The sequence below is a fragment of the Nerophis lumbriciformis genome, linkage group LG20, assembly GCF_033978685.3.
Source record: "Nerophis lumbriciformis linkage group LG20, RoL_Nlum_v2.1, whole genome shotgun sequence".
Classification (NCBI taxonomy): domain Eukaryota; kingdom Metazoa; phylum Chordata; class Actinopteri; order Syngnathiformes; family Syngnathidae; genus Nerophis; species Nerophis lumbriciformis.
In genome coordinates this window covers 7,781,473-7,804,044 of record NC_084567.2, presented here as the reverse complement: position 1 = coordinate 7,804,044, position 22,572 = coordinate 7,781,473, and the positions used below count along the sequence as shown (strand labels likewise).

Sequence of the window (22,572 nt, the reverse complement as noted above, 5' to 3'; positions counted from 1 at the left end):
CCAAGAAAATAACGACGAAGACAGACCTGGGCAAATTAAGGCCCTGGGGCCACATGCGTTAAGCTTTTCAGTCTGGCCCACCGGACATTCCCAAATATTTTTTTTAGATCTTTAAAGGGGAACATTATCACCAGACCTATGTAAGCGTCAATATATACCTTGATGTTGCAGAAAAAAGACCATATATTTTTTTAACCAATTTCCGAACTCTAAATGGGTGAATTTTGGCGAATTAAACGCCTTTCTATTATTCGCTCTCGGATCGATGACGTCACGCTGTGACGTCACATCGGGAAGCAATCCGCCATTTTCTCAAACACATTACAAACACCGAGTCAAATCAGCTCTGTTATTTTCCGTTTTTTCGACTGTTTTCCGTACCTTGGAGACATCATGCCTCGTCGGTGTGTTCAAGTTGAACCAGTGGCCCAAAGATGCGAAAGTGGCAAGCGATTGGACGTTTGTTCCGCACACTTTACCGACGAAAGCTATGCTACGACAGAGATGGCAAGAATGTGTGGATATCCTGCGACACTCAAAGCAGATGAGTGTGTGAGCTATTCAGGGACAAAGGACCTCAGTAGCACGGCAAGCAATGGCGGCAGTTTGTTCCCGCAGACGAGCGAGCTAAACCCCCTGGATGTCTTGGCTCACACCGTCCCTTATGCCACCGAAGATGATCAAGAGAAGAATATCGACCCTAGCTTCCCTGGCCTGCTGACATCAACTCCAAAACTGGACAGATCAGCTTTCAGGAAAAGAGAGCGGATGAGGGTATGTCTACAGAATATATTAATTGATGAAAACTTTATTCATTACTCGCAGTTTTACGTAAATTATCATACATAAACTGTGTTTACCAATAATTTAGCTTTAAAACATTTATTTTTTTCAATCATTCGAGTACATTCGGGTAGTCTTGTGTAATGCAGTATTTTGTGTCTATTTAGGTATGGTTAACCTGAGTGCTGAAATCGTGGAAAAATATTTATATGTTCTTAGCGCCCCTGAAATGGGCTGTCTGCACTCTCAAAGTGCATGTTGTTGCCAAATGTATTTCATATGCTGTAAACCTAGTTCATAGTTGTTAGTAATTATCTTATCAGACAGTGTTAAGCCGCTGAAATCCGAGTCTGAATCCGAACTAATGTCGCTTTACCTTGCTGTTTGTTTGTATTGGCATCACTATGTGACGTCACAGGAAAATGGACGATGGTTAAAATCAGGCACTTTGAAGCTTTTTTTAGGGATATTGCGTGATGGGTAAAATTTTGAAAAAAACTTCGAAAAATAAAATAAGCCACTGGGAACTGATTTTTAATGGTTTTACCCCTTCTGAAATTGTGATAATGTTCCCCTTTAAGATGGAAACTGTAGCTGCCATTATGATGTGCAGTGATTTTTTCAAATGACCGTAAGTCTTGAACTATACGAAGTATTACAATGGTTGGAATCTGCGCTTTTACATGATATACTAGTTACTATGGTAATCTAAGTCACAGCAGCTCAGAAGAGGCACCGAGCAGTGTGGGTGGGGAGCGTTTCCACAGAGTGTTTCCAAAGCGGCCAGCCTGAAATGCGGGTGTCAGGGACAGACGCGGAAGGAGATTTTTACAACAAAGTTCTAAAGCTTAGTGATATGTCAGATATATCAGATTGTAAGTGGGTTTTTTTTATCCTTCACTTTCATATTTCGCTGTGTTTGTTGCGTTTTTGTTGTGTTTCGCTTGATTGTAAAATATGTGGATGGAGAGGGAGTGTGACGTTCATATGTTGTCAATATTCAGTGTTTTATCCTTCATAGTTAATATTGTAAATACCACATTCTTTATTTTCATGTACATTCTGGGTGTCTCATTCAGTAAAAAATAAAAAATGTAATTCTGTTTTTTCAGTTTTGTTACAACGTTTTTAGCATTCAATCGGACATTATTGTGAGGTTTTGTATTAGTGTTCCTAAAAATAAGACCCAAGAACACACATTTTTTTCCCTAAATTTGCCCCCCGAGTCAAAATAATTGCCCAGGCTTGTACTAAGAGGTTGTTGTCAGTTGTGGCTCAGAAAGGGTACACTATTCACTATGAATTGCCAAGGTGGTTAATTATTTTGAGCATCTAATTCTTCCCTTTCTTGTTTCAATTCAGTATAGCAATACAATAATCTAAACAAACATAATAAAATATATATTATTTTGGAAACAAATGCAATAAACACTTGTTAATGGTCATTTCCAGAGAGAAATCAAGAGTTTTGTCTAATTTGGGGGGGGCGGGGGTGGCGTGGCGCAGTTGGGACAGTGGCTGTGCCAGCAACCTGAGGGTTCCTAGTTCAATCTCCCCCTTCTACCATCCTAGTCACGTCCATTGTGTCCTTGGTCCTTGAGCAAGACACTTCACCTTTGCTCCTGATGGGTCCTGGTTAGCGCCTTGCATGGCAGCTCCCGCCATCAGTGTGTGAATGTGTGTGTGAATGGGTGAATGTGGAAATAGTGTCAAAGTGCTTTGAGTTCCTTAAAAAGGTAGAAAAGCGCTATACAGGTATAACCCATTTACCATTTAATTTCACAATGGGGGCTAATCATTTTGGCTTCAACTGTAGCTCGACAGATCTTGCTTTCTTTCCGTTCTTAGGTCAATCACATGGGCAAATTTCCAGAAGGACGTAATTGTCTTTGTGTCTTGGGAAATCTTGAAGAGCTTGACAAGTACTGGGGAAAACTCCAGCACACAGTTTTCCAGTACAATTATCCAAATCCCTTAAGGGCCTTTAGTCTTTGAAGAGTCAGGAGAAAGCAGTTTTATAACATTTATGGGACAAAATTGTATGTTCGAGAGAACTTGGGAGATTTTTTGTACAGAGTCATCATCTGATGTTGGCCTGTAGACACAAAACATGAACACCAGGCGACCTAGAAGGTGTAGTTTAAAATTCATGTTAATGGTGTTCAAAGTCAGACATTCTGAAAGCAGCAAAAGCATCACTGAAGAAGACTACAATTCCTCCCCAGAAAGAGTAATCAAGCACTACAAAAATCGTCTATCTTACGCTTTAGTTTCAGATACACAGAAGACACAGGATCATAAATAGATTAGATTATGCTCCATTTAATCCCACTTTGTACATCGACAATGGACATTTGTAAAATAATCAGACAACTTATTTTGAGGAGGTCCTGGGCTTGGGTGGATGTCAACACATTTGAGAAGTACCGTATTTTTCGGAGTATAAGTCGCACCGGAGTATAAGTCGCACCTGCCGAAAATGCATAATAAAGAAAAAAAAAAACATAAATCGCACTGGAGCCCGGCCAAATTATAAAAAAAAAACTGCGACTTATAGTTAGAAAAATACGGTAAAAGACAAAAACAAAATCAACCCACAGCTGATTGACTATTCTGCTGTGTGAGTTCTAATATGTCTAACAGCCTCTGCATTATGATGGAATCTTTCACCGCAAACTGAACAACTTACTGTTTTGTCTCCTGTGTGTGTTCTCATGTGTCGTGCCAAACTACACTTTTGAGAAAAGCTATTGCCACACACTGAGCAACCAAACGGTTTTTCTCTCGTGTGTGTTCTTGCGTGGTCGGTCAAGCTGTTCTGTTGAGAAAAGCTTTTACCACAAACTGTACAATTAAATGGTTTTTCTCCCGTGTGTGTTCTCATGTGTTTTAACAAATCCCCACTTCGACAAAAGCTTTTACCACAAACTGAACAATTAAGTGATTTTTCTCCTGTGTGTGTTATCATGTGTCGAGTCAATTCGCCGTTTCGACAAAAGCCTTTGCCACAAACTAAGCAACTATATGTTTTTTGTCCAGTGTGCGTTCTCATATGTTGAGTCAAATAGCTTTTGTTAGTAAATGTTTTACAACAAACTGTACAGTTAAACATTTTTTCTCCTATGTGTGTTCTTTTGTGCTCGGTCAAGCTGCTATTTTGAGAAAAGCTTTTACCGCAAACTGAGCACATAAATGGTTTTTCTCCCGTGTGAGTTTTCATGTGTTCAGTCAAGCCATTCTTTTGAGAAAAGCTTTTACTGCAGACTGAACAGTTAAATGGTTTTTCTCCTGTGTGCGTTCTCATGTGTTGAGTCAAATTCGCTTTAAGAGAAAAGCTTTTACCACAAACTGAACAAGTAAATGGTTTTTCTCCTGTGTGTGTTCTCATGTGTTGAGTCAAATTAATTTTTAGAGTAAAGCCTTTACCACAAACTGAACAGTTAAATGGTTTTTCTCCAGTGTGCGTTCTCATGTGCTCGGTCAAATTGCTTTTTTGGGAAAAGCTTTTATTACAAACTAAACAATTATATGTTTTGTCTCCTGTGGGTGTTCTCATTTGTTTGGTCAAATCCCTCTTTCTAGTAAAGCTTTTTAAAGAAACTGAGCAGCTGAAACCATTTTTATCCCTCTTGTTTTTAGAGTGTTTGTTGTCCGTGTGAGTCCTCATATCACCTTCATCGTCTGTATCGCTGCTCAAAGTTACTTCAACCTCGTCTTCAGCCTCACTATCTGATAGTGGCGCTAAGAGGTTGTCTGGTTGTGGTTTCTCTTTATCATCTTTAATCTTCACAGAGACAACAGTCAGTGGCAACTTGGTGAGATCATCCTCCTGCGGTCCTCGAAGATACATTCCATCCTGAGTGATCCAGAGTTCCTCCTCTTCCTTTTTAATGTGGGGTGGTTGTGGAGTCTCCTGCTTCAAAGTGGAGCTTCCCCCTGATTGAGAGGGAAGTTCTTCTGGATGACCAATCAGCTGCTGGATGTCTGCAGGACACAAACAACACAAATACACTTAAATCCAGACATGATCCATGACATGATTCTCCTTGAACTCACTATACACACTTACTTCTAAGTACTGTATGTGTGTGTAGTGTTTAATTGCCATTCATTTAATGCCTTGCCAGAATGATGGATCAATGTTTACATGACTTGGCAGAAAAAACTGTTTCCATGGACATTAAGATACTACAAACTAGCAGTGGGGGGAAAATGATATATACTTTATCTAACAATATAATAGGGATGTAAAGATATGAACATTTCCTATTATGGTTATTGTGACCAATAATTATCATGTTATTATCATCACGGTATTGTTGAATGTGCTCAAAAAGTACTTATATACTTACTGAAATCTTTTACCCAGGTTTTATAAACAAACATTAAATAAATAAATAGACCCACAATATGCTTTCTTGGCATAGTAAACCTTACTTTTTAAAAGCCATATTATTTTCATTTTAGTGTTAATTTGTTTATCTTCTTTCATTTTAATTCATAAAGATTTTAGTGTTGTTAATGATAAAAAAGAAACGGGTGTTTGGGGAGCTTCACTTCCATTTCCTATTGTCATTATTGTTTCAAGTATAAACCAATCACTTTTTGCTAAGAGAGCCCAGCTTGTTGGTTCAATATGCACAATAAACTATCTTAGTTGCTCAGACAGTAAAGTCTTTATATAAGTTTATTATATCGTTTCTTATTGGGGAAAGACATTAATGTCTCCTATATTCATGTTAGCAGTTAAGTTAGCTGGCGATTTGGCTGTAGCTTGCAGTTAAAGGGGAACATTATCACAATTTCAGAATGGTTAAAACCATTAAAAATCAGTTCCCAGTGGCTTATTTTATTTTTCGAAGTTTTTTTCAAAATTTTACCCATCACGCAATATCCCTAAAAAAAGCTTCAAAGTGCCTGGTTTTAACCATCGTTATATACACCCGTCCATTTTCCTGTGACGTCACATAGTGATGCCAATACAAACAAACATGGCGCATAGAACAGCAAGCTATAGCGACATTAGCTCGGATTCAGACTGGGATTTCAGCGGCTTAAGCGATTCAACAGATTACGCATGTATTGAAACGGATGGTTGTAGTGTGGAGGCAGGTAGCGAAAACGAAATTGAAGAAGAAACTGAAGCTATTGAGCCATATCGGTTTGAACCGTATGCAAGCGAAACCGACGAAAACGACACGACAGCCAGCGACACGGGAGAAAGCGAGGACGAATTCGGCGATCGCCTTCTAACCAACGATTGGTATGTGTTTGTTTGGCATTAAAGGAAACTAACAACTATGAACTAGGTTTACAGCATATGAAATACATTTGGCAACAACATGCACTTTGAGAGTGCAGACAGCCCAGTTTTCATCAATTAATATATTCTGTAGACATACCCTCATCCGCGCTCTTTTCCTGAAAGCTGATCCGTCCAGTTTTGGAGTTGATGTCAGCAGGCCAGGGAAGCTAGGGTCGATATTCTTCTCTTGATCATCTTCGGTGGCATAAGGGACGGTGTAAGACAAGACATCCAGGGGGTTTAGCTCGCTCGTCTGCGGGAACAAATTGCCGCCATTGCTTGCCGTGCTACCGAGGTCCTTTGTCCCTGAATTGCTCACACACACCGGCAGATTCAATGGGGGTCTGGCGGCAGATTTCTTTGACTTTATCGTTGGAAATGCATCTGCTTTGAGTGTCGCAGGATATCCACACATTCTTGCCATCTCTGTCGTAGCATAGCTTTCGTCGGTAAAGTGTGCGGAACAAACGTCCAATTTTTTTCCACTTTCACATCTTTGGGCCACTGGTGCAACTTGAATCCGTCCCTGTTCGTGTTGTTACACCCTCCGACAACACACCGACGAGGCATGATGTCTCCAAGGTACGGAAAACAGTCGAAAAAACGGAAAATAACAGAGCTGATTTGACTCGGTGTTTGAGAAAATGGCGGATTGCTTCCTGATGTGACGCCACGTTGTGACGTCATCGCTCCGAGAGCGAATATTAGAAAGGCATTTAATTCGCCAAAATTCACCCATTTAGAGTTCGGAAATCGGTTAAAAAAATATATGGTTTTTTTTCTGCAACATCAAGGTATATATTGACGCTTACATAGGTCTGGTGATAATGTTCCCCTTTAAAAAAGTATGAGTTTAGTGTGGTTATCAATCACGGTTTTACGATAATTTTAGTTCTAAACGGTAATACTATCACTATATCGTTCATCGTTAAATCCATACAATGTATTTTTTTTTTTGTAAAATGTGTATTATTTTTGGAAAATATATATATATTTTTATTTACATTGAGGTAGCAAGAAACTTAATTTTCTGTGCAATTGCAATCGATGGAATCGAACACTTTATTGACATCAAGCATAAAGCATGATGTAAATACAAGTGGCTACTCTGTTAGGTGCAGTTGAAATCCAATAGAAAACAATTAATACCATGTTACAAATAAATACATAAACGAATAGCACAGCAACAATGAAAATAAGCGTAAATTATTGGGACAGATTCAATATCCTAATGGCCCACAGGGAAACCATTTTTTTAACTAAGTTGTAATACTGTTTTCCACCACTTGTGGCAGTAATGACAATGCCAAATAAACCAAAGTCTGGAGCAAAAGTCATACAGGAGTTTTTGAAGCACAAGAAATAAGACTAAAGTGGTGAAGCTGTATATTTTCAACAGGAAGTGAACTCAACGTGATGTCACATAAACCAGAAGTGAAACAACTGATCACCCTCTATAATTTAAATTGGAAGAAGATAAACATATTTAAATATGTTTAAACAAATAAAAATAATATGGCCTTTATGAAGCCAGAACAATATTTGATGTTTCCTCTGCCAAAAAGGAATGTTGTGTTGCCATTTATTTATTTAATAAAAAAAATTTCAACTTGGTTAATAGAGTTATAGTGCGTGTATAAGTACTTTTTGAGCACATTCAACAATACCAGGATAATAACAATAACCATGATCATTTTGGTCAGAATATCTGGATTTAGCCAAGTTTGTTTACTTTTTTGGTTGCGTATATTTGAGGGTTCCCAGAACCCCTTCGTAACAGAAAAATAACTAATGTGTTGCTTTTGGTTGTGATTTTTACTCAAGTGTAACAGTTTACTTACAGACTATATTTCATTTGTACTATTTTTTTGTTTTACTAACCTTGGTTTTTAAAAGTTTACATTTCAAATACAATGTTAAATTAAAGCTGCAAGCAGCGATGGACGGGACCGACTTTGACGGCACATAAAATCCAAACCGGAGCAGTAATTAAAACTCTTTCGTCAACTTTTAATCAGAAGGGTTCAATCTCTCTCCTGTGCTAGTTTGAAGCCGACATGACCAACACGCTCAGAGGAGATAATGTTTGAAAAAAGGTGACCAGTTTTTACAAAACTTTTGTTTTGAAGGGGGAATTGCAAACTTCCTGTGGATTTTTGCTGGAGGTTGTCAATATATGAAATGTAGGTCTAAGTGAGACCTACATAGAGGTATTTGTTTCATGTCTACAGGCAGTTTTGTCTAAGTTTTCTTCCTCGGAGCAGTTGTGTCTGTGATTTCTTCCTAGGGGGCGCTAGAGCGCAATTTTGAGTTTTGGTGTTGGGTTTTTTATTAGATCGCAATGTTTGCTAGTCGTGATGTGTGTGTCCAGTTTGGTGAGTTTTGAAGCATGTTAAGGGGGTCAAATTACAGCTCAAAGAGGCAAAAGTGACTGTTTTTAGTAAACTTTTGTTTTGAAGGGGGAATTGCCAACTTCCTGTTGATTTTTGCTGAAGGATGTTAGTGCATGAAATCTTGGTCTAAGTCAGACCTACATAGAGGTTTTTGTTTCATGTCTCTACAACATTCTTACCGGAAGTTACAAGCAGTTTTGTCTGTGTTTTTTCCTAGAGGGCGCCAGAGTGCAATTTTGAGTTTTGGGGTTTGGTTTTTTGATTAGATGGCAATTTTTGCCAGTCCTGATGTCAAATATGGTGAGTTTTGAAGCATGTTAAGGGGGTCAAATTACAGCTCAAAAAGGCGGCCGGTATAATAATACGGTAATAAAACCTTACAATTACAATAGGGTCCTCTGTCCCAAAGGGACATTGCGGTCCCTAAATATACGGGAAATACAAGTTGATTGCATTTGAAAATGTATACGTCCATTATTGTTATGTATTGTTATTAGATCAGTGGTTAATTTGGTCGCCAAAAAATAATGGCAATAATTTGTAGGTCAATATATGAAGAAAACGCTCTGGTGTTGGTTGCAAGTCACGACACAAACTTTCAGCCTCATCTGAAGTAAAAAGTGTCAGAATAATTGTATCTAAGTTATCACAAAACGTTTATGTTACATTGAGTTCAGCTCGCCCTGCGAGGAGGACAAAAGCTGTCTTTGATCTTACCAAGCAAAAGGCTTGTAAAATTCCACTGTGTACGATGGGAAGCGACATGAAGGCGTCAATTTATTTCTTCTATTGTAATCCACAGGAAGATTTTGTTTTGACCCGAGATCTACAAAGCGGAGTGGAAGCAGGACCTAACGCAAGCTCCAGGCACCTTTTCTTTGAACTGTTTTACGACCTTTTCTTTGAACTGTTTTTTAATCAAAGGCGATGGCTGTTTACGACCAGTGTTGGGTTAGTTACTGAAAACCAGTAACTAGTTACTTTATTTCAAAAGTAACTCAGTTACTAACTCAGTTACTTACACCAAAAAGTAATGCGTTACTGTGAAAAGTAACTATTTAGTTACTTCTTTTTTTCTTCTTCTTTTTTTAAAGCTCCCATTAAAGCCCTTTTAGCCTTCATTTCAGTACTGTTATTGCACTGGAGAATAATACAATCTGTTGATCAACTTGACATGCATTTTTATTTTCCTTTTAACATAATTAATGAAAAACAGTGCAACATAAAAAAGAATTTCTCCTTTCTTTAAGCTTGGACCAATGACCATTAATAAAAAAACAAGTTAAAGTGCAACATAAGAAGGCACATCATCTTCCTTGAAACATAAAGCCTGACATCTGGAGTGATGCTGCTGTCTTCCACACTTGGAGCCATGGATTGTAGAATCCTTGTTTTCAGTGGCAGGATCATTGACACAGATGGTGAAGTTTCAGTGCTCAGTAGAGATGGAACACTTTTGAGGGGTTTAAGCACCTGGAGGACCTCACCTGCCACTCTCACATCATCATCAGACAGGGTGACATTTGTCTCCAGGGTGTTGTGGGTCAATGCAGAGTATATAGCTGCCTGCTGCTCCAACATATCATAAGTGGAGTTCCACCTCGTTGGGACATCATGTATGAGTTTATGAGTAGGCAGCTTTAGCATTTCTTGCTTTGTCTTAAGTACATGAGCAGCTGTTGTGCTTGGGTGGAAGTAGGAAACCTCCTTCCTGATCCTCCCAAGGAGGCGCTCCATCCTATTGACTGAGATTCCCTTCTGTGAATTCACTACATGTGCAAAGCACCTATCTGTGGTACCAGTCCTGCCTCATTCCCTGTAATTATTTGATTTTTGGCATTATCACGTGTGACTGGGATATCTTTATCTTCCATTCCTCCACTGCTTGTGTCAGTACCTGCGCAAGGTGACTCTCGTAGAGGGGGCGTGTCTTCTCATCTCCCAGTCTGCTGTGATGAAGTGAGCGCTTATAGTTCCCCTGGACGTCCACCCGTCTGTCATGAGCGCAACAGATGATGCTCGGGATAGTTCATTTTCTTCTCCTGCTCATAAAGATCTGGCACAATCTTATCGCTGAAGTGGGTGCGCGACGGGATGTCGTAACGTGGCTCAAGCACGTTCAGCATGTGTTTAAAACCCTCGTTTTGCACAACCGAGTCTGCACCTATAAACACACTGATTCAATGGCGCGGAGCGTTCAAGCTCCTCCGTTACTCCGCTCGCCATGACCACGCTGTGTGTGGACTGAACGTGCCAACAACTTTTTTTTGTTTTTGTTTCATTTTTCAAACCGCGGATCACGTGTGTGCCTCCCCTCTCCACACCCACACCCACACACACACACAGCGCCTCTTTTCTTCTCTCCGGCTTGTGACAGAGGAAGATTCAGAAGACACTACATCAAAAGTAACGTAAAATAACACAGTAACGCATCATGTAGCAACGGTAACTGAGTTACTGAATATAAAAAAATAACGTGTTAGATTACTAGTTACTGCCGAAACTAACGGTGTTACAGTAACGCGTTAGTCCCAACACTGTTTATGACCCCCCTCTCCCTTAGAAACAGCTGTTGCCATTTAATCAGGGAAAGTCCAAATAAAAGAGGAGGCGTACAATCTTTCATCAGAGCGTGGTGGAGACTGTGCAAGAGTACAGCCCAGACGTTTCTCCTCAATTGAGCCAAATTTAATTCTGTCTCTGTTTAATTCCTTGCTTCTTGTCTTGTTTAATAGATGTCATCAGTGTTTAAACCTGACATAAATGCCTTGCTTTTTCTACCATTCGTGACAATGTGCTTTTAAAGGGGAACATTATCACCAGACCTATGTAAATGTCAATATATACCTTGATGTTGCAGAAAAAAGACCATATATTTTTTTAACCGATTTTTGAACTCTAAATGGGTGAATTTTGGCGAATTAAACGCCTTTTTATTATTCGCTCTCGGAGCGATGACGTCACAACGTAGCGTCACATCGGGAAGCAATCCGCCATTTTCTCAAACACCGAGTCAAATCAGCTCTGTTATTTTCCGTTTTTTCGACTGTTTTCCGTACCTTGGAGACATCATGCCTCGTCGGTGTGTTGTCGGAGGGTGTAACAACACGAACAGGGACGGATTCAAGTTGCACCAGTGGCCCAAAGATGCGAAAGTGGCAAGAAATTGGACGTTTGTTCCGCACACTTTACCGACGAAAGCTATGCTACGACAGAGATGGCAAGAATGTGTGGATATCCTGCGACACTCAAAGCATATGCATTTCAAACGATAAAGTCAAAGAAATCTGCCGCCAGACCCCCATTGAATCTGCCGGAGTGTGTGAGCAATTCAGGGACAAAGGACCTCGGTAGCACGGCAAGCAATGGCGTCAATTTGTTCCCGCAGACGAGCGAGCTAAACCCCTTATCGACCCTAGCTTCCCTGGCCTGCTGACATCAACTCCAAAACTGGACAGATCAGCTTTCAGGAAAAGAGCGCGGATGAGGGTATGTCTACAGAATATATTAATTGATGAAAATTGGGCTGTCTGCACTCTCAAAGTGCATGTTGTTGCCAAATGTATTTCATATGCTGTAAACCTAGTTCATAGTTGTTAGTTTCCTTTAATGCCAAACAAACACATACCAATCGTTGGTTAGAAGGCGATCGCCGAATTCGTCCTCGCTTTCTCCCGTGTCGCTGGCTGTTGTGTCGTTTTCGTCGGTTTCGCTTGCATACGGTTCAAACCGATATGGCTCAATAGCTTCAGTTTCTTCTTCAATTTCGTTTTCGCTACCTGCCTCCACACTACAACCATCCGTTTCAATACATGCGTAATCTGTTGAATCGCTTAAGCCGCTGAAATCCGAGTCTGAATCCGAGCTAATGTCGCTATACCTTGCTGTTCTTTCAGCCATGTTTGTTTGTGTTGGCTTCACTATGTGACGTCACAGGAAAATGGACGGGTGTATATAACGATGGTTAAAATCAGGCACTTTGAAGCTTTTTTTAGGGATATTGCGTGATGGGTAAAATTTTGAAAAAAACGTCGAAAAATATAATAAGCCACTGGGAACTGATTTTTAATGGTTTTAACCCTTCAGAAATTGTGATAATGTTCCCCTTTAACTAAAAATAATTTGCTCCGAGCGTGTGCAAGAGTCCCGCTTCACCCACAAACCCTAACAAAATGACGGATTTTTCGAAAAACTACTTTTAATGGCGGGCTGCTATTTATAGCAATGGGAAGACAATGAAATGGTAAGTAATAACAGTAGACAAGGAATTTGTGAATTAGGGCTGGGCAATAAACCGATATTACCAATAACAGCGGAATATTTTAGAGAGATGTATGTATTTGAGACAAGAGCGCCATATGTCATCCTTAACGTGTTGACGAGGAAGCGTTCATGACAGCGTGTCGAGTTGTAATTTACGTGATTCTATCAAATCAACACGGCGAGAGAAATGGATGGGCTTGAAAACGATGAAGACATAAACTTTGTGTGAATAGATTTGTTCCTAGTTGCGACGATATAGAAAAAAACAGTTTTAAAAAGCTGCCAGGAATAATAAACTTGTTATATGAGCTTCCCGGTCACAACTACTTTGCTCAAGAAGCACGGACAGAACAAATGTGCACTTTAAAGCTTGGTGTTCCTGGCTTAAATGTTTGAGGGAACAAAGGTATTCTAAAAATGTCCAACCACAGATCCCTTCCCCATCAACAACAATGCTAATCAAACAGTCTTTGATTACTTCGGGAAAAATTATAATCCAGAATCTTATATTTTTGAGCCCGAACACAAAAAAGATGAGCGATAAGCTAAGGGCTAAAGGGATGCAGCTTTATAAAAAAACTAGGGTATATGTGAGTGCAATAGTGCAGTGTTTTTCAACTTGTTTTGAGCCAAGGCACATTTTTTTCATTTAAAAAACCCTGAGGCACACCACCAGCAGAAATCATTAAAGAATGAAACTCAGCAGCCAATATTGACAGTAAAAAGTCGTTGTCGCAATTGTTGGATATGACTTTAAAGCATAACCAAGCATGCATCACTATAGCTCTTGTCTCAAAGTAGGTGTACTGTCACAACCTGTCACATCACGCTGTGACTTCTTTTGAGTTTTTTGCTGTTTTCCTGTGTGTAGTGTTTTAGTTCTTGTCTTGTGCTCCTATTTTGGTGACTTTTCCTGTTTTGTTGGTATTTTCCTGTTCCAGTTTCATGTCTTCCTTGAGCGCTGCTTTGTTTTAGCAATCAAGCATATTTAAGTTGTTGCTATCCTTTGTGGGGACATTGTTGATTGTCATGTCATGTTCGGATGTACTTTGTGGACGCCGTCTTTGCTCAGCACGCTGTAAGTCTTTGCTGTCGTCCAGCATTCTGTTTTTGTAGCCAGTTCGGTTTTAGTTTCATTTCCTAAGCGTCAATGCCTTTTCTTAGCGGCACTCGCCTTTTGTTTATTTTTGGTTTTAGCATTAGACATGATGCCTCTCGCTGTCGTCTGCATATTGGGATCACGACAAACCATGTTTCCGACATCTACAAAGCAATTAGCTACCAGCTGCCACCTACTGGTATGGAACAGTATTACACGGTTACTCTGCTGAATACAAGACAGCACCGACACTCAACAACGGCACATTATTTGCAGATTATAATTACTGGTTTGCAAAAAATATTTTTACCCCAAATAGGTGAAACTAGATAATCTCCCACGGCACACCTGACTGTATGTCACGGCTCAATAGTGGTTGAAAAACACTCCAATAGTGGACACTCAATCTGTTCACTCAATTGTTTGCTTTTTATTTACAACTTAGAATGCATAAGGATTGTGAATGACAAACAGCACGTCTTTCCAATTCTTTCGTATTCCCAGTATGACTGATCTAATAACATGGTCAGAGTGCAGAAGCGTTACTACAGTGACGTAATGTTTAGACGGAATTTTCATATATTTTGCGGATTGTAAATATACAGCAATTGTACAAACCCCGTTTCCATGTGAGTTGGGAAATTGCGTTCGATGTAAATATAAACGGAATACAATGATTTGCAAATCTTTTTCCACCCATATTCAATTGAATGCACTACAAAGACAAGATATTTGATGTTCAAACTCATAAACTTTTTTTTTTTTTTGCAAATAATAATTAACTTAGAATTTCATGGCTGCAACACGTGCCAAAGTAGTTGGGAAAGGGCATGTTCACCACTGTGTTACATGGCCTTTCCTTTTAACAACACTCAGTAAACGTTTGGGAACTGAGGAGACACATTTTTTAAGCTTCTCAGGTGGAATTCTTTCCCATTCTTGCTTGATGTACAGCTTAAGTTGTTCAACAGTCCGGGGGTCTTCGTTGTGCTATTTTAGGCTTCATAATGCGCCACACAATGCGCCACACATTTTCAATGGGAGACAGGTCTGGACTACAGGCAGGCCAGTCTAGTACTCACACTCTTTTACTATGAAGCCACGTTGATGTAACACGTGGCTTGGCATTGTCTTGCTGAAATAAGCAGGGGCGTCCATGGTAACGTTGCTTGGATGGCAACATATGTTGCTCTAAAACCTGTATGTACCTTTCAGCATTAATGGCGCCTTCACAGATGTGTAAGTTACCCATGTCTTGGGCACTAATACACCCCCATACCATCACACATGCTGGCTTTTACACTTTGCGTCTATAACAATCCGGATGGTTCTTTTCCTCTTTGGTCCGTATTTCCAAAAACAATTTGAAATGTGGACTCGTCAGACCACAGAACACTTTTCCACTTTGTATCAGTCCATCTTAGATGAGCTCAGGCCCAGCGAAGCCGACGGCGTTTCTGGGTGTTGTTGATAAACGGTTTTCGCCTTGCATAGGAGAGTTTTAACTTGTACTTACAGATGTAGCGACCAACTGTAGTTACTGACAGTGGGTTTCTGAAGTGTTCCTGAGCCCATGTGGTGATATCCTTTACACACTGATGTCGCTTGTTGATGCAGTACAGCCTGAGGGGTCGAAGGTCACGGGCTTAGCTGCTTATTTCTCCAGATTCGCTGAACCCTTTGATGATATTACAGACCGTAGATGGTGAAATCCCTAAATTACTTGCAATAGCTGGTTGAGAAAGGTTTTTCTTAAACTGTTCAACAATTTGCTCACGCATTTGTTGACAAAGTGGTGACCCTCGCCCCATCCTTGTTTGTGAATGACTGAGCATTTCATGGAATCTACTTTTATACCCAATCATGGCACCCACCTGTTCCCAATAAGTGTTTGATGAGCATTCCTCAACTTTATCAGTATTTATTGCCACCTTTCCCAACTTCTTTGTCACGTGTTGCTGGCATCAAATTCTAAAGTTAATGATTATTTGCAAAAAAAAAAATGTTTATGAATTTGAACATCAAATATGTTGTCTTTGTAGCATATTCAACTGAATATGGGTTGAAAATGATTTGCAAATCATTGCATTCCGTTTATATTTACATCTAACACAATTTCCCAACTCATATGGAAACGGGGTTTGTATATGGTTTATTGGATACAATGAAACACAATTAAGCATGTAAAGTCAACTCGTTTTTCCACTCTACTGGTACATTAATAATTCCTATATTTTAACGACTGTGCAGCACTTACTGAAACTTTAGTTTTTTACATTGTGCTATACAGTATAAATAAACTGGACTGGATCAGATTGGAGAGACCCCGTATTGTTTACATCAGCTCCGTTGCTTAAGCATACTGTAGGTGCCTGCAAGTCTCGGTTGTGTCCGCAAAATGTTTCCGTGTCGCTAGACTCCTGACACACAATACTAACCCTCCTTCTGTCATCAGGACCCACATTAAATCCTGCAGTCCTCCATCTGTCTTTGGGCAATTTAAGGTGTGCTATGTCACATCTCATTCTGGTTCTGGGTGTATTTGTCCCCTTACTCCCTAAACAACACCGATGAGCAACACTGGGGTATAAATGGGATGTTTACTGACACACAAAACTCTAAAGATACGTACTATCACCAGTTGCCTAGTGGTTAGAGAGTCCGCCCTGAGATCGGTAGGTTGTGAGTTCAAACCCCGCCGAGTCATACCAAAGACTATAAAAATGGGACCCATTACTTCCCTGCTTGGCACTCAGCATCAAGGGTTGGAATTGGGGGTTAAATCACCAAAAATTATTCCCAGGCGCGGCACCGCTGCTGCCCACTGCTCCCCTCACCTCCCAGGGGGTGAACAAGGGGATGGGTCAAATGCAGAGGACAAATTTCACCACACCTAGTGTGTGTGTGACAATCATTGGTACTTTAACTTTAACTTTACATGGGAATTAACTGGAATATATGGGAATTAACGGGAATTAATGGGAATAAACGTTGAATGCAACATGCTAGATCTTGCAGCATGATTGTTTGCTAAAACAACCTGATTTAATGCAAATTCAGTAGAATTTCAACACTTTGCTGTGCATTCCTCCATCACATGTGCAGTGCATTCTTCCATCACATGCACAGATAATTCCCAGCATGCTACACACTACAGCAGGGCTAATGAGGCCACACTAGTATTTGAGTCCAAGGACTTCATCCAGTCAGGTAAGTTTTGATGATTTTACTGGGGTAAATATATTTGATCTATGGCAGGGGTGCTCACACTTTTTCTGCAGGCGAGCTACTTTTCAATTGATCAAGTCGTGGGGATCTACCTCATTCATATATATAATTTATATTTACTTATTTATGAAATATATGTTTTTGTTTATAAGTTAAAGGTGTTTAATGATAATGCAAACATGTTTAACACATATAGTTAATAAATTAAAGGTGTTTAATGATAATGCAATAATGTTTAACACATAGTTAATATTGTTAATAAATTAAAGGCGTTTAATGATAATACAAGAATGTTTAATACATATAGTTAATATTGTTAACAACTTAAAGGTGGTTAAAGATAAAACAAGCATGTTTAACACATATAGTTAATATTGTTAACAAGTTAAAGGTGGTTAAAGATAATACAAGCATGTTTAACACATATAGTTAATATTGTTAACAAGTTAAAGGTGGTTAAAGATAAAACAAGCATGTTTAACACATATACCGTATTTTCCGCACTATAAGGCGCACCTAAAAACCACAAATTTTCTCAAAAGCTGACAGTGCGCCTTATAACCCGGTGCGCTTTATATATGCATAAATATTAAGATTCATTTTCATAAAGTTTCGGTCTCGCAACTTCGGTAAACAGCCGCCATCTTTTTTCCCGGTAGAACAGGAAGCGCTTCTTCTTCTACGCAAGCAACCGCCAAGGTAAGCACCCGCCCCCATAGAACAGGAAGCGCTTCTTCTACTGTAAGCAACCACCCGCCCGCGTAGAAGAAGAAAAAGCGCGCGGATATACCGTACGTTTCATTTCCTTTGTGTGTTTACATCTGCAAAGACCACAAAATGGCTCCTACTAAGCGACAGGTTTCCGGTTCATGAAAAGACGCAATCTCTCCATCCGCACACGGATTACTATTTCACAGCAACTGATATTCCTGTGAACCGCACTGTGGATACAACGGGAGCACGTACGGTGAATATTCGCACCACAGGGAATGAGAAGTCATCCTTCACTGTGGTTCTAGCTTGCCATGCTAATGGCCAGAAACTTCCACCCATGGTGATATTCAAAAGGAAGACCTTGCCAAAAGAGACCTTTCCAGCCGGCGTCATCATAAAAGCTAACTCGAAGGGATGGATGAAGAAAAGATGAGCGAGTGGTTAAGGTAAGTTTAAGTTTACGCGAAGAGGCCGGGTGGCTTTTTTCAGCAGCTCCGTCCATGTTGATATACGATTCCATGACTGTTTTTTTGACATTCCTTTAGCGCAGTTAGATGCGGCTTGCAACACGGGGCGGCTTATGGGTGGACAAAGTTTTGAAATATGCCGTTCATTGAAGGCGCGGCTTATAACCCAGGGCGCCTTATGGTGCGGAAAATACGGTAGTTAATATTGTTAACAACTTAAAGGTGGTTAAAGATAATACAAGCATGTTTAACACATATAGTTAATATTGTTAACAAGTTAAAGGTGTTTAAAGATAATACAAGCATGTTTAACACATATAGTTAATATTGTTAATAAGTTAAAAGTGTTTAAAGATAATACAAGCATGTTTAACACATATAGTTAATATTGTTAACAAGTTAAAGGTGTTTAATGATAATACAAGCATGTTTAATACATATAGTTAATATTGTTAACAAGTTAAAGGTGTTTAAAGATAATGCAAGCATGTTTAACACATATAGTTAATATTGTTAACAAGTTAAGGTGTTTAAAGATAATACAGGCATGTTTAACACATATTGATTCCTTTCTTTCATGAGGACAAGAATATAAGTTGGTGTATTACCTGATTCTGATGACTTGCATTGATTGGAATCAGACAGTGGTGCTAAAAACGTCCGCATTTTCGAATGGAGGAGAAAAAAGTCCTCCTTTCTGTCCAATGCCACATGAAAGTGGTTGGTTTTTGGCATCTTATTTGTCCAGCTTCCGTACGATTTTGTATACACTTTACAAGAAATACATTGTCGGCAAACTGCGTAGCTTGCTAGCTTGTGCACGCCAGCTTTCTGAGACTCTTGTTTTGTTAGCGCAACTATGCAACTGTGCAGTCGGTCTTTGGAGTTTTGACGACAGGTACGGCGCCAGAGTCTGTTGAAATAAAGTGGTTCTCGCCTTCCAGTCGGTAATTTTAATGAGCTGGCAGCAGCCAGCGTCATCTCAGAAGACCCTCGGGTGCCGTGAATGTCAATCAAGTGACGAAAGTGACGTCATAGTGAAGATTTATGATCGCTCATTTTTAGGACTATTTTTTTAATGCCTGGCTGGTGATCGACTGACACACCCTCCGAGATCGACCGGTAGCTCGCGATCGACGTAATGAGCACCCCTGATCTATGGTATTTAAAGGCCTACTGAAAAACGATTTTCTTATTTAAACGGGGATAGCAGGTCCATTCTATGTGTCATACTTGATCATTTCGCGATATTGCCATATTTTTGCTGAAAGGATTTAGTAGAGAACATTGACGATAAAGTTCGCAACTTTTGGTCGCTGATAAAAAAGCCTTGCCTGTACCGGAAGTAGCAGACGAGTAGCGTGACGTCACAGGTTGTGGAGCTCCTCACATCTGCACATCGTTTACAATCATGGCCACCAGCAGCGAGAGCGATTACGACCGAGAAAGCGACGATTTCCCCATTAATTTGAGCGAGGATGAAAGATTTGTGGATGAGGAAAGTGAGAGTGAAGGACTAGAGGGCAGTGGGAGCGATTCAGATAGGGAAGATGCTGTGAGAGGCGGGTGGGTCCTGATATTCAGCTGGGAATGACTAAAACAGTAAATAAACACAAGACATATATATACTCTATTAGCCACAACACAACCAGGCTTATATTTAATATGCCACAAATTAATCCCGCATAACAAACACCTCCCCCCTCCCGTCCATATAACCCGCCAATACAACTCAAACACCTGCACAACACACTCAATCCCACAGCCCAAAGTACCGTTCACCTCCCAAAGTTCATACAGCACATATATTTCCCCAATGTCCCTAAAGTTACGTATGTGACATGCACATAGCGGCACGCACGTACGGGCAAGCGATCAAATGTTTGGAAGCCGCAGCTGCAAGCGTACTCACGGTACCGCATCTGCGCATCCAACTCAAAGTCCTCCTGGTAAGAGCCTCTGTTGTCCCAGTTCTCCACAGGCCAATGGTAAAGCTTGACTGTCATCTTTCGGGAATGTAAACAATGAAACACCGGCTGTGTTTGTGTTGCTGCAGTCGGCCGCAATACACCGCTTCCCACATACAGCTTTCTTCTTTGCTGTCTCCATTGTTCATTGAACAAATTGCAAAATATTCACCAACACAGATGTCCAGAATACTGTGGAATTTTGTGATCAAAACAGACGACTTAATAGCTGGCCACCATGCTGTCCCAAAATGTCCTCTACAATCCGTGACGTCACGCGCTGATGTCATCATACCGAGACGTTTTCAGCAGGATATTTCGCGCAAAATTTAAAATTGCACTTTAGTAAGCTAACCCGGCCGTATTGGCATGTGTTGCAATGTTAAGATTTCATCATTGATATATAAACTATCAGACTGCGTGGTCGGTAGTAGTGGCTTTCAGTAGGCCTTTAAGTTTAATAGAGGTGTAATTGCTTATAACAAACTTCCCGAGTTTAACTTCCCGTGGTAAATTTCCGGAAAGTTTCCGGAAATTTAACGGAAACTTTCCACCCCTTTGCAACCCGAGTTGTGCATGATAACAAGAGTGACAAACAAATTCTCTACGAAGCTATAAAGCTTGTCCCAAAAAAGTGCTTCTTTCGCGCAGATAATTTAAAAGTTTTAATTCTAACTCGCGTCATTTTAGAAACCAAATTAGGACCTATGTTAAAGGGGAACATTATCACAATTTCAGAAGGGTTAAAACCATTAAAAATCAGTTTCCAGTGGCTTATTTTATTTTTCGAAGTTTTTTTCAAAATTTTACCCATCACGCAATATCCCTAAAAAAAGCTTCAAAGTGCCTGATTTTAACCATCGTTATATACACCCGTCCATTTTCCTGTGACGTCACATAGTGATGCCAATACAAACAAACATGGCGGATAGAACAGCAAGCTATAGCGACATTAGCTCGGATTCAGACTCTGATTTCAGCGGCTTAAGCGATTCAACAGATTACGCATGTATTGAAACGGATGGTTGTAGTGTGGAGGCAGGTAGCGAAAACGAAATTGAAGAAGAAACTGAAGCTATTGAGCCATATCGGTTTGAACCGTATGCAAGCAAAACCGACGAAAACGACACGACAGCCAGCGACACGGGAGAAAGCGAGGACGAATTCGGCATATGAAATACATTTGGCAACAACATGCACTTTGAGAGTGCAGACAGCCCAATTCAGGCGCGCTAAGAACATATATTTTTCCACGATTTCAGCACTCAGGTTAACCATACCTAAATAGACACAAAATACTGCATTACACAAGACTACCCGAATGTACTCGAATGATTGAAAAAAATAAATGTTTTTAAGCTAAATTATTGGTAAACACAGTTTATGTATAATAATTTACGTAAAACCGCGAGTAATGAATAAAGTTTTCATCAATTAATATATTCTGTAGACATACCCTCATCCGCTCTCTTTTCCTGAAAGCTGATCTGTCCAGTTTTGGAGTTGATGTCAGCATCTGCTTTGAGTGTCGCAGGATATCCACACATTCTTGCCATCTCTGTCGTAGCATAGCTTTCGTCGGTAAAGTGTGCGGAACAAACGACTGACCATTTCGTCGGCTTTCCCCACAGCCTCGTATTTTGAACAAATTTCGTCCAATTTCTTGCCACTTTCGCATCTTTGGGCCACTGGTGCAACTTGAATCCGTCCCTGTTCGTGTTGTTACACCCTCCGACAATACACCGACGAAAGTGAGAAAACGACGGATTGCTTCCCGATGTGACGTCACAATGTGACGTCATCGCTCCGAGAGCGAATAATATAAAGGCGTTTAATTCGCCAAAATTCACCCATTTAGAGTTCGGAAATCGGTTAAAAAAATATATGGTCTTTTTTCTGCAACATCAAGGTATATATTGACGCTTACATAGGTCTGGTGATAATGTTCCCCTTTAAGCTTCGCCAGGCTGGAAAGCATTAACCGTGTGGTTACAGGTCCATGGTTTAATAGTATTGTTGATTTTCTGTCTATCCTTCCAGTCAGGGGTTTATTTCTTTTGTTTCTATCTGCAGTTAAGCCCGATGCTATCACGTTAGCTCCGTAGCTAAAGTGCTTCACCGATGTATTGTCGTGGAGATAAAAGTCACTGTGAATGTCCATTTCGCGTTCTCGACTCTCATTTTCAAGAGGATATAGTATCCGAGGTGGTTTAAAATACAAATCCGTGATCCACAATAGAAAAAGGAGAGAGTGTGGAATCCAATGAGCCCTTGTACCTAAGTCACGGTCAGAGCGAAAAAAGATACGTCCTGCACTGCACTCTAGTCCTTCACTCTCACGTTCCTCATCCAC

The 22,572-nt window shown here is 40.1% G+C and overlaps 2 protein-coding genes across 3 annotated transcripts in view; one reads left to right on the top strand and one right to left on the bottom strand.

Moving 5' to 3' along the window:
• Positions 1-22,572, top strand: part of LOC133619315 (uncharacterized) — a 329,516-nt gene that overhangs the window by 221,049 nt on the left and 85,895 nt on the right. The window lies entirely within an intron of this gene.
• Positions 1-22,572, bottom strand: part of LOC133619291 (uncharacterized) — a 169,559-nt gene that overhangs the window by 136,948 nt on the left and 10,039 nt on the right. Inside the window, exon 2 of one of the 2 annotated variants that reach the window (XM_061980254.1) lies at positions 3,090-4,767. The exons of the other annotated variant lie outside the window; for it this stretch is intronic. Within the exon in view, the coding sequence (XP_061836238.1) occupies positions 3,392-4,767 (1,376 nt within the window). The 3' untranslated portion in view covers positions 3,090-3,391. Of the gene's footprint in view, positions 1-3,089; positions 4,768-22,572 lie in introns of those variants that run through there. 2 annotated transcript variants of the gene reach the window in all.